Source organism: Bison bison, unplaced genomic scaffold (genome assembly GCF_000754665.1).
Source record: "Bison bison bison isolate TAMUID 2011002044 unplaced genomic scaffold, Bison_UMD1.0 scf7180017864213, whole genome shotgun sequence".
In the NCBI taxonomy this organism is placed as follows: domain Eukaryota; kingdom Metazoa; phylum Chordata; class Mammalia; order Artiodactyla; family Bovidae; genus Bison; species Bison bison.
Window position 1 is genome coordinate 3,622,932 of NW_011494785.1, and position 12,333 is coordinate 3,635,264.

The 12,333-nt window shown below is 55.3% G+C and overlaps 2 protein-coding genes across 3 annotated transcripts in view; one reads left to right on the forward strand and one right to left on the reverse strand.

Annotated features, from left to right (window-relative positions):
• The window catches only part of LOC104992348 (nuclear receptor-interacting protein 2-like), a 27,189-nt gene extending 24,251 nt beyond the window's left edge, over positions 1–2,938 (forward strand). The window contains 4 exon segments of the mRNA XM_010845209.1: positions 38–120; positions 765–886; positions 1,109–1,161; positions 1,465–2,938. Of these exon segments, the coding sequence (XP_010843511.1) occupies positions 38–120; positions 765–886; positions 1,109–1,161; positions 1,465–1,557 (351 nt within the window). The 3' untranslated portion in view covers positions 1,558–2,938.
• A 432-nt stretch (positions 2,939–3,370) lies between these two features.
• The window catches only part of ITFG2 (integrin alpha FG-GAP repeat containing 2), a 9,709-nt gene continuing 746 nt past the window's right edge, over positions 3,371–12,333 (reverse strand). For both annotated transcript variants that reach the window (XM_010845012.1, XM_010845011.1), the window contains exons 2-12: positions 8,264–8,359; positions 7,680–7,721; positions 7,414–7,585; positions 6,529–6,668; positions 6,007–6,155; positions 5,527–5,624; positions 5,290–5,343; positions 5,095–5,186; positions 4,790–4,907; positions 4,273–4,446; positions 3,371–4,149 (exon numbers count right to left, since the gene is read on the reverse strand). In XM_010845012.1, coding sequence (XP_010843314.1) covers positions 4,046–4,149; positions 4,273–4,446; positions 4,790–4,907; positions 5,095–5,186; positions 5,290–5,343; positions 5,527–5,624; positions 6,007–6,155; positions 6,529–6,668; positions 7,414–7,585; positions 7,680–7,721; positions 8,264–8,266 — 1,146 coding nt within the window. In that variant the 5' untranslated portion in view covers positions 8,267–8,359 and the 3' untranslated portion in view covers positions 3,371–4,045. The remainder of the gene's footprint in view (positions 4,150–4,272; positions 4,447–4,789; positions 4,908–5,094; positions 5,187–5,289; positions 5,344–5,526; positions 5,625–6,006; positions 6,156–6,528; positions 6,669–7,413; positions 7,586–7,679; positions 7,722–8,263; positions 8,360–12,333) is intronic.

A 12,333-nucleotide genomic window follows, 5' to 3' on the forward strand; every position in this document is an offset into this window, starting at 1 on the left:
CCCCCAGGGACTCACCGTGACCCTTCCCTTTTCTCAGTGCCGGGACCAGGATCTTCAGGTGGCGGTGGACACAGGCACCCAGTACAATCAGATCTCTGCTGGATGTCTCAGCCGCCTGGGGTAAGGCAGGGGGTGGGGGTGTGTGTGTGTGTGTGTGTGTGCTCACGTGCGCACGAGGGTGATGGAAATATTCTGAAATTAGATAGTGATGGTTGCAGAACTCTGCTGTCTACTTTAAAAGGGTGACCTTCGGCAATTCCCTGGTGATCTAGGGGCTAGGACTCTGGGCTTTCACTGCTGTGACCCAGGTTCAACCCCTAGTTGAAGAACTGAGGTCCCACAAGCTGCATGGCTTGGTCACAAAAAAAAGTGACTTTCATTATATATATGAACATATCTCAATAAAGCTATTATTTTATTGATATTTTTAAAAAATATGTAACAAACTCTACTCATTTTATTATTACTTTATTTTATTTCTGGCCATTCTATGCAGCACGTGGGATTTTAGTACCCTGATCGAACCCGAGCTCCCTGTCATGGAAGCTCAGAGTCTTAACCACAGGACTACCAGGGAAGTCCCAATAAAACTGTTTTCTTCATTTTTTATTTTTAAGAGTTGGTGGGGGCTCTGGCCGATAAGACTGGATTTAGACCCTACTGGGGCCAGGGATGGGCTGCAAACCCAAAGTGTGGTGGGAGGGACATTAATGGGGTAGGGGTGGGAGGCCGTGGTGGTCATAAGCCTTGCTTCCCAACCACAGGTTAGGGAAGAGGGTCCTAAAAGCCCCAGGTGGGGACCTGCACCCGGGGCCCCCAGCCCTGGTGGAGCAGCTGGAGCTACAGCTGGGCCAGGAGACCGTGGAGTGCTCGGCTCAGGTGGTAGGTAAGTCCTCGCTCCATCAGAGCCCAGTGTCTGTCTCAGCAATTCTAGCTCTCCCTCCTGGGTGGGGCAAAGGCAGAGCCTCTCAGCTCTGGCCAACACAGACGAGCCACTCCACCCCCAAGATGCTCCCATTATCCCCCAGGTTCTCGGGCCCGGGCTGGGGTGGGAAGAGAAGGGCGAGGGCTGACAGGGGACAGCAGTGTCCTCAAATGGTTCCCGCAGATGTGGAGAGTCCTGAACTCTGCCTTGGCCTCCAGACCCTGCTTTCTCTCCAGGTAAGGCGGTGCTCACGCTGGTACCACACCCTGGCCTGACCCGGGGCCCGGGAAAAAGAGGTAGGAGGCGTGGGTGTGGGAGCGTGGACCAGGCTCCATCCCATAAGAACGGAGTTGAGGATGTGGAATTTTACCCTCGCTTCCTTAGAGGTTCCTTATCTGCCCACAACTGAAGAACATGGAGAACTTGGTCCCTTCTTGACAGTGGTCTGGGTGCATGAAATCGGGGAGGCGCAAGGAGTAGGGCGCGGTGGGAAGGAAGGGGGTCACCTGCCCAGGTGAGCTCACTGCCCCCACCCACAGTGCTGCATCGACCTGGAGCATCATGTGCTGCGGCTGAAAGCCCCGTTCTCAGAGTTGCCCTTCCTGCCTTTGCACCAAGAGCCCGGCCAGTGACGACGGCAGCCCCGGACAGTCCCCTGGGGGAAAACTCCCTGCCTCAGGAGGCGAAGCCCTGGGGGATGGGGCATGACTAGAGCCTGGTAGCTGCGGACTGTCCCTGCTGTCACCACCCTAACCCCACCGTCCCATCTCCCTGGTGGGCAGCCACACTCCTCTGCTTCTCAGCACCTGCCCTGCCTCCCGGGAAGAGCGATCCCTAGAAAGGGCCCAAGACCTCAGGGTTCTGGTTTTCCCATCCTCTCTTATCCCCTCCCAAGAACAGAGCCACATCAGGACTGCAGAAAAGGACATCGGCAAAGCGGGGCTCCAGGCTGGGCCCTGGTGCGGCCGGGGTGCCCCAAGTCCGAGGCTGCAGACTGCTGCCTGTCCCTGCCTGCCCCGTCCACCCTGAACACCCTCGAGGCCTTGATTCCACGTTGCTCACCTCACAACTAGCCTGCCCCCTCACCGGCCCTGGGCCCTGGCCCTGCTGGCCCACGTTTCCGATTCTGTGCTCGGCTGAGCAAGAGAGAAACCACCGTCATGACAGGGACGTGTCGGGAGAGGAGCGCCCGGTCCACGAGGCTGCGGGCTCTTTCATCAGCTGCCGTTTCTGGGGCTACAAACGACTGAAGCCAGTTATTGTTTTATTGCCCTGTGCAAACCCTGGATATACCTCTATGACTCACTCCAAACACTTGCCCTCCACCTGCTTTCTCACCTGTGGGGCACCTGAACTTTGGGTGGGGCGCATGTGGAGAACTGTCCCCCAAGCCAGATGGGATGGTGGGATTGTCAGCACCAACTTTACCTAGCCAGTATTCCTTACTTCCAGGACTATCCACCTCATTCGACCTTCTTCCCACCCCTCACCTCTGGCCTCCTGAGCTTGAGCTCATCTTCTCTGGCACCGGTAGCTCTTCCCAACCCCCACCCCACCCCAGCCCTGAGTCCAGTAAAGACCCAAGGAGGCTCTGCTACCTTCACTGTGAACAGAGGATCCCAAACCTTAGGGCCCAGGCGCCTGGTGTCCTTCTGTCTGAGTCCCAAATCTGGGGGAAGAGTAAAACAGTGGTGTAACTAACCTGACTAGGGGACTACGTCCCTTGGGTTGGAAACAAAATCCAGAGCCTTGACTAGGTTAGACCAGAGCAGGCCCAGGAAAGGCCGTGCCCCCTGGGCATACCTTCCTCAGCTATGTCCCTGGCACCCAGAAGAGGGGCTCCCTGGTACAGGTGCAGGAGTGTGCTGGCCCCTGCTGTCACCATGATCCCTGCGCTCCTGGGTCTCACCCTGTTCCTCCCCTTCCACCTGTTGCTTCTGCCATTGCAGACCCCAGGCCCAAGAATGCCCTCCACTCAGCAGCGACTTTGTTGGAATAAACACCTGTTTCTCTAAGCTGGTGTCCTTCTCTGTTTCTAGGACGCTACATGATTGCCCTGCCCTTACTCCCAAACAGAAGGAAATATGAGCGTGGACCTTCCCCTGGGGTGACCTTCTGGCTGGGGTCAGTGTAATTGAGAGTACAGGTTTTCCAGTTCCTCTGAACACAGCTCACACACGGTAGGGACATTCTATGTTGCCCTCAGCACACACGTGTGCATGGACATGCAACCTGCAATGTAAAAACCACTGACTCGGAGCAGAGGAATCCACAGCAGAAGGGATATAAGGAGCACCGGGTACCGTTCTGATTGTCGTTGGGATTGAAAACCCACATCAGATTTTAAAATCATGAGCGTGAACAACCAACATACTTAGAACCATTCTGTACTCAGTCACCACTGTGTCTCAGTACAGTATTTAGTAAACCACAGGAGATACCCACTTTATTCCAACACTTTCATAAATGACACTTTATTATAAAAGAGGCTTGTGTTAGGTGATTGTGTCCAACTGCAGGCTGATGTTAAGTGCTTGGAGCACAGTTAACACAGAGAAGGCTAAGCTGTGATGTTCAGCAGGTGGGGTGTGGGAAATGCATTTTCCACTTAACGATATTTTCAACCTATGATGGCTTAATGAGGGTGTAACCCCACCATGGTGGAAGAAGATCTGTGGTTCGCCATTCCTGTAACAGGAATGTTACGGGAATGTAAAGTCAGTCGCCTGGAGCTGCAGGAGATGGAACTTGTGGGGGGCTGGGCCCTCACTGCCTTCACTCTTCTGGCCCCAAAGCCTGGTTTCCTTTCAAGTTGGGGCCCCACAAGTAGGGGGCCCTGTGTGTGTAGCCACTCCTCACAAACAACAGGAGTAGGGAGCTCTGGGGAGGGGCAGTGCCTGCTGACGGGACAGGTGAGGTACACAAGGAAATGGGCAGAGGGGCAGCTTGTCTCTTCCTTCACCAAGACGACCAGGGGGTCTACAGTCCCCAGCACCCAAGGGTGCCGCCATCCTTCCCCAGTAATGTGCACTCCCTGTCTTCCAGATGCCAGACAGCTGTGGGGGTGGGGGCGGCGGGGAGGTTCAGAAGGCTCCTTGTTCTGCCAGGAAGCCGGTCCAGCTAGGTGGGGTCCTGGGGGCCAGCGGGGGAGCACTGTGGAGGCTGGTTTGGATGGTAGAGGGTTTGGTGAAGCAGGGCGCGGGCGGCGGGCAGCTCATCAGGATCTGAGGGCGAGACAGAGGCTAGTGGGTCTGCTGGGACCTGTGCCACTGGGTGCCTGCAGCCACGGGCCCCAGGGCTCACCCACACCCAGCTCTCCCAGCAGCCCCGCCAATCCCGGGTCTCACCCACGCCCAGCTCTCCCAGCAGCTCCCGGAACTCCGGCTGGGCCTCCAGCACTTTGAGCAGGTTGGTGGACTCCATCCGCTCCAACTGCACCTCCCAGTACACGTAGATCTTCTGGTTGAACGTGACGTACACGAGGCAGGGGCTGTTGCGGCTGTCTTTGCAGGCATACAGGCCTGGGGGGTCGGGGATGGGGAGACAAGGTTGGGAGGCTCAGGCCCCATGGGTGTTTGTGTCAGCAGTTTCCAGCCGCCCACAGACACCGAGCAGAGCACTGAAGGCCCCTTTCTGTTTCTCCTCTGTTGGGAACTCAGTAAAGCAAGGAAAACAGTAAGATATCTGGTCCATTCCTGACACGGAGGGAAACCCCGGCAGGACGGCGTCCCAGGGGGTGTTTGCCGAGTTCCTGTCTCAGTGGCAGCCCCGGGGAACACAGGCAGCTTCTCTCGGGTGACGACCCCTCTCCCCAGGTCACTGGAGCGAGGGGACAGGTGTGCTGGGCACGGGGCAGGATCCCACCTGCACAGAAGGCACGGATGTTCTCGTCCACCTGGAAGCGGACGACGGTGCGGTTGTGGTCGATGATGTACGTCTGGCCGTCCCAGGCACAGGCGACCACCTCCTCATGCCCGTTGCCCTGAAAAAGGCCACACAACGGATGTAGGGGTTGCTGGGAGCCTCTGAGAGAGGCCTCCTGCGGGGGTGCTGCTCACTTCAGGGGGGTCAGACCTCTCCAGGGAGCCCTAAGAGGAGGGAAGACTTGGCTATGGAGGGAGAGTGGCCCCACTGAAGGAGGCCGCCCCCCTCCCCCAGGTCCCACTCACCGTGACGTCCAGTTTCTCAAGGGCGAAGAGCTGGTGGTCCACCTGCACCGACCACAGCAGCCTGTCCGCCTCCTCCATGAGCTTCAGGGTCCCTGCGAGGAGAGGCAGGCCGGGCTGGAGACCCCATCTCTGCGCAGATATCCGGGCCCATGACCACCCACCCTGCACAGCCCACGGCTGACCTGGGGGACTCACCATCCAGGGTGCAGAGAGCAAAGAGGCCAGAGGCACTGCTGTCGGGGCTGTGGCCTAGGTGGGAAGGGATTTGGGGTGGGGCCGGGCAGGGAGGAAGGACCAGAAGAAGGAAAGGTGAGATCAGAGCTGGCACTGAGGGTGGGGAGGGACGGCTAGAGACCGAGGGAGGCCCCGCACCTGCCCTCCTCCCCCCTCACCCCTGCACCCGCCGCCCCACCCCACCCCCACCGCCCCCACCTCGCTTGATGTTGCCGATGAGGTGAGTGGAGACGTTCTTGTTGTGGATGCGGCCAGAGGTCTGGTGCAACACAACGTCCCGGGCAGCCAGGGGCTCCCTGTGGGGAAGGGGGTGGGGGTGGCGCTAAGTGGGAGCCCAAGAGAACCTGGTTCTCCCAACCCCTTGTGCTCATCTCTGTACGAGATTCCAGGGTGTAGACCAGCTTGGAGACTTGACAGCCCAGCCCGCCTGGCCCAGGGGGAAGGTCAACAGAGGGGGAGAGAGTGCGGAGCTGCCAGGCTGGAACCCCAGAACCTCCTCAGTTGCCACAACTCATGGCCCGGACTCCCTGGCCCCAGAACAATCTTCCTTAATGGGGCTCTGGTGCCAGCGCGGGGAATCGGCCAACGCAGCTCTGCCAACTGCAGACCCGTCCTCGGCCCTGGGAGCCCACCTCAGTGCCAGGCACACCACTGTCCACAGACCCACACACCCCTTACCGAGTGCCCTCCATGGGTCCCTCAGAGGTGGGGGTCGCCCCAGGGTCCTTGTTCCAGGTACACAGCAGAATCGCATAAGCACAGCCTGGCTGAGACACCATCAGTTCAGGAACACCCAGGGGCCCTGGAGTCACCGAGAGACTGTCCACCTGCACCAGAGGATGGGGGCTTACAGGGGGCTGGGGAGAGAAGCGGGAGCCTGCAGAGGCCGGGACAGGAGGGTAGGAGCCCTGGGACACATCCTTAGCCTTCAAGGACAGCAGCAGGGGAAAGGCAGAGTCCACGGGGACCACCCACCACGACACACCACACCCACCGTCACACCCTCGACTCAGCACAGCGGCCTTTCCTGTCTGCCTGTTACCCGCAGTCTCCCCTAAGACTCTCACTGGAAGTGAACTCCTCCGGGTCTCAGTCACAGGGCGATTTTCCCTTCTTCCCGCCTGCGCCTCAGCCCCAAGTCCCCTGGAGGATGGAGCCCCTCCCCACCCCTGGTCTGCGGTCCCGGCCTCAGCTGCCCACCTGACCCTCCAGCATCCACTTCTTGAGCGACACCAGCTGCCCCATCGGGTGCTCGGCGCCTTCACCCAGGTCTTCCCAGCGGAAAGCCCGGACGACTCGGTCTGTGTAGCCCACCACCAGCTCACAACGGCCATCACCATCTGCACATCCGGAAAATAAGACGGGTTTGGAGCCAAGTCTGCCTTGGTCAGCTGAGTCCTGCCAGCACGCTCTCCCCACCCCTCCAGCACCAGCACTTTTTATCAGGTTCAACCTCGGGCCCACCTGCTGAGCCGCCACCCAACCCCTGGAGCCTGGGACCCGCTCTCTACCCTCCCTCACATCCAGAACCAGGCAGCTGCCTTGCAGGGCCTGTCATCTCTTCCCTGGGTACACGACTCCAGTGTCTTGACGCACCCATATCCCTACCAACACCCTCCAGACGGCCTCTGGCCCAAGTACCCGCCCCGCATCCTTGACCTTGACCTTGAGGGCTCACTCCCCTCAACCCTGACCTGTTGCTCAGATGACCCCTCCCAGCAGGGACTTCCCTGACAACTCCTCTCAGAACAGCCATCTTTCCCTCAACACCCTCCAGCCCCTTTCTTGATGTATCTCCTCTATACCTTCGAGTGTACTATTTCATTTTCTTACCCCATTTCTATTGCTTATTTTTTGTCGCTACCTTGTAAATGTCCAAGAGGGCCATGATCTTTGTCTGTTTTATTCACTACTGCAACCCCAGTACCCAGGACAATGCCTGGTTTATGACAGGAGCGCAATAACTCGGCGTTAAACGCATGACAACTGCCCAGATGAATACTGACAACCCCCCAGCTCCCTTGACCCCTGCTCTGCTGCCCCAACTCCTACTCCCCAGCTGCCTGCAAACACAGCCATGCCCACCGATGTCGCTGATCAGCATGACCTTGGTGTTGGCAGGGATGTGCTGCTTGAAGACTGGGCGCTGCTCCTCCCCACCAAGGGTCTCGTGGTGCCCGGAACCATCCAGGGACTTAGCAGGCGTCAGGTCACACAAGTGAAACCAGCCCTCGGCACTCACAGCCACCACCAGGTTCTGGGCGAGACGAGGCAGAGGAGGGGGCTGGTGGTCAGAGCATGGGAATCGGGGGTGGGCCGAGAGAAGCCTGGGGGGCCCCTGGGCTTCTTACCTTTCCTTTATTACACACGTCTCCAACCCCAACGCAAGTGAGCTGCAAGAGAATAGAGAGGGGCTCGGGGGACGCGCCTAGGGACCCCAGTGCTCCCTGACCTCCTTGCAACTCCGTCATTCGCTGAAAGCGCGTGCACATGGCCCGCGTCAAGAGGCTGTGCTAATTCTGTTACCGTGCTCTGGGTCCCGTGTACCAGACAGTGGTATGTGGACCTAAAGCAGTGACAACAACTTGGGCTTAAACAAAACAAAAACTACACGTGTCAAGGGAGCCAGACTACCGTGTCTAGACCTAATCAAATGACCGCCCCCGTTTTCTACTGTACTTCATACCAACGGACAACCTATGCAGATCCAGGAGTACTAGGGGAGTCATTCCATCACATACAATGAAAACCAGCCCAGCTGTGTACGTGTGCACCCGTGAGTGACAGCTGGGTGAGCTCTGCCTGGGGGCTTCCCTCCCTGACTCAAATGAGCCCTGAACCAGGAGCTGGTGGCCGAGCACAAGCTGGGGAGCTCGGTGGGGGCCCCCAGCTTCGACAGTGCCTGGACAGGAGGGACCCAGGGTTGAATACTGACCATTCCCTGGCAGGAGCAGGTGAGCCACGGCCGGCTATCATCATTCTTATACACTGACAGCTTTCCGCTGGTGTCCCCCACCACCAGTTCATTTAACTTCAAATGGAGAGAGAAGAGAGGGTTAGGCTGGGGTCCTGCTGAGCCATGCAAGGCCTTCTAGACTCGGCCCACCCTGCAGAAACCACAAGACCTCAATCTGTATCTTCATTGACTTTATCACAGATATTTTGAGACCAACACAGCCATGGTTTCCCAGTTTATTTCCACGCAGCGGTGTGTGGGCTTTGAGAGCAGGGCAGCTCAGACAAGGGGCAATACAGAATCTGCGATCCATCTCAGAAGAGCCTGACATCTGAACAGCTCAACGCCCTACCTGCCTGCCTTTGGCTCTTCTAATTCACCCTGATGCGTGGGACAAGTTTTGAAAACAACCCCACATATGCAACTTTGGGGGAATTTAGGGCTTCCCTGGTGGTTCAGATGGTAAAGAATCTGCCTGCCCTGCAGGAGATCTGGGTTCAGGAAGATCCCCTGAAGAAGAGAACGGCAACCCACTCCAGTGTTCTTGCCTGGAGAATCCCATGGACAGAGGAGCCTGGTGGGCTACAGTCCATGGGGTCGCAAAGAGTCGGACACGACTGAGTGACTAACACACTTGGGGAATTTACCTTCAGAGTTCATACTTAATCAGAGGCCAAATAAAAACAGTGGTGGCTCTGGGGCACTCCCTCCTCTAGCAACAAGATCTTTTGATGTTGGTGCCTCCGAGCGGGCCCAGGTGTAAATGGTGAAGAGGCTCCAGACGCTCCCGGGAGCTTAGCCACCACTTGAAGGCAGTGGTGCCTGCATCTCCACTGGAGGTGCCTGAGGGGCAGCATCTGAGTTCTGGGCCTCTAGTGCCCTCAAGTGGTGGCCAAGCTCCCAGGAGGGTCTGGAGCCTCTTCACCATTTACACCTGGGCCCTCCTTTCCCAGAGGTTCCCCAAAGGCTGGCTGCCCTTTCAAGGGGATAACCATGAAAACCAACTGGCTCCCCAAACCTATTTCCAGATGTCCTTTCAAGATTCCCCCTTAGGGGGACATCTAACACCCCTCCTGTCCTCATATGAATACTATTTTCTCAAGAGATTTTTTTTTTTTCGCCATGCGGTGAAGCATGAGCAATCTTTTAGTTTCTGGACTAGAAAATCAAACCTGTGCCCCTTGCAGTGGAAACGCCGAGTTTTAACCAGTGGACTGCCAGGTAATTCCGTTAATAGACAAATTATAATTTTTTCTTTTTTTTAAGAAACAAAGAAAAATCAGAATCAAAGAGAATGCCCAATCAGCCCTTTAGTTTTTTTTTTTTCAGGGAAAAATCTTTGGTGGGGATCCAAAGACAGATGCCACAGACTTGCAGTTTAACAACTGCTGAGAAGGACCTCAGTCAGCAAGGGCACAGATGCAGGGATGAGACTCATAGAGCAGTGTGGTTAAGTGTGGTGAGCAAGCAGGTGCCGCTCAGCGGGCAGATCCCAGGCCACAGCAGGCGTCCTGGAAGGGGACCCTTCCAGGGTACTCCACCTGCTCCCCAGCATGGGTGCTCCTAGGCAGTCCATCCTGGCCCTGGCCTCTGGAGGTCACTCGGTGACACTACAGAACCAAGCTGCAGAGCACAGCTTCACTCAGAAATGCTAACAGAAAGGAAGTGAGTTCTCTCTGAGTGGGTGTGTATTCTATCCCTGGCTTCTCCCTCTTAGCAGGAAATAAATCACTTGTAAAAAACTTTAGGTGAATGGTTTATCAGGATGAAATAAAAGTCTTTTTTTCTGGCCTGGAATCTCCTAAGATTGGCCTGGAGCACCAGTTACAAAATGTCTATGTACACTCATGCAGGCTGAATGGACCACATCCTATCACTAGCCAACTACCTCACCTACTTGCCCTTCTTTTAATTACATTTATTGATAACAGGCAAAGCCCCTCAAATTGCCTTGAGATACATAATAACATCTGCCTTTCCTAACAACCCTCATTTAGTCAACAAACATTTATTGAGTGTTAATTATGCACCAGGCATTACAGGTGTTGGAAGGGAATACAGCAGTGGAAAAAAAGATTAAAAATTCCTGTCATTCTGAAGCTTACAACTTTTTTTTTAAGGGTAGTATAATATACCTAATGTTGCAGAACTGAGTGTGCAATGCAGTTAGAAAAGTACAATTTAATTTCAAAAAAAAAAGTAACACTGAAGCTATGAGAAAAGGCATATAATCTTCCCTTTTAAACAAAGAAGACGATCCGATAAAATGGAAAATGACTATCTCTAGAGTCACTTCGGTAATTTACTACTCTAAAATGCCTCCCTTGATTTTCCCATAAAATTATACTGCTTAGTATATGAAGAAACATGAAAGCCCAGAAAACATAATACAAATTTACGAGAATAACTTTTTCCTCCCTAGAGGAGGTAGAGCAAAGAGGCCTCAAAATACCTTTCCCATCACAGGGCAAAGGAGGCTAGGGGCGGGGCAGGATGGGGTGGGGGTGAGTGGTGGGATGTTTTAGCCCTATGGCAGAACGTGAAGAGGAACTAAAAAGCCTCTTGATGAAAGTGAAAGTGGAGAGTGAAAAAGTTGGCTTAAAGCTCAACATTCAGAAAACGAAGATCATGGCATCCGGTCCCATCACTCCATGGGAAATAGATGGGGAAACAGTGGAAACAGTGTCAGACTTTATTTTTCTGGGCTCCAAAATCACTGCAGATGGTGACTGCAGCCATGAAATTAAAAGACGCTTACTCCTTGGAAGGAAAGTTATGAGCAACCTAGATAGCATATTGAAAAGCAGAGACATTACTTTGCCAACAAAGGTCCGTCTAGTCAAGGCTATGGTTTTTCCTGTGGTCATGTATGGATGTGAGAGTTGGACTGTGAAGAAGGCTGAGCGCCGAAGAATCGATGCTTTTGAACTGTGGTGTTGGAGAAGACTCCTGAGAGCCCCTTGGACTGCAAGGAGATCCAACCAGTCCATTCTAAAGGACATCAGCCCTGGGTGTTCTTTGGAATGAATGATGCTAAAGCTGAAACTCCAGTACTTTGGCCACCTCATGCGAAGAGTTGATTCATTGGAAAAGACTCTGATGCTGAGAGAGATTGGGGGCAGGAGGAAAAGGGGACGTCAGAGAATGAGACCGCTGGATGGCATCACCGACTCGATGGACGTGAGTTTGAGTGAACGCCGGGAGTTGGTAATGAACAGGGAGGCCTGGCGTGCTGCGATTCATGGGGTCGCAAAGAGTCGGACACGACTGAGCGACTGAACTGAACTGAACTGAGTGTATTCCCAGGGAAAAGAGAGCATAGAACAGGGAGGTGAGGATGAGACGCAGGTAGCCAGAGGGCAACAATGTGCTTTGCATTTAGACTGTGAAATAGAGATTATGGGGAAAAAGCGTCCCGCACCCTCAACAGCCACGGCCCCCTTCGATGCCCCCACCCTAGAACGCTTGGCACATTTTAATCAATGGGCTTATGACATTTCTCTATTATTGTGACTATCGCGCAGTGGGAGTGTTCCGTCCACTTTTGAATTCCCCAGAATTTCGCAGAATCCTCGGACCACAATCCAACACTAACGACAACGCTGAGGCTTCCCTGAGCCTTCACCGAGCACCAGACTCGGTTCGGGCCTGTTCTACTGGTATTAACACACTTTAACGACGGGAGAAGGAAGGAGAGGAAAGGGAGATGGACACTGATCTTGTAACTCAAGCCAAGGATGGCCGGCCAGGCGAAGACTTCCCGGCCAGGCGCTTAAAGCCGTCCGGTGGGCCGGGCCAGGCCGGGTCGGGAGGCAGGTGCTCCTGCGGAGCCGCACACGCACTCCTTGTTTATTTTCCGAGGCTCTGAAAGGGAAGCGGGCCACGGAAGGGCGGGGAAGCCGGCCATGCAGTTTATTGGTTCCTCCTGGACACAAGTCATTGAACCACGCAGCAGACACGTTACGCGAGCCCCTAGAAGGACACCGGACCAGGGTTCCGGAGCAACGCAGCCAGGACACCTTGAACCGGACCTGTCCACACGGCCCCTC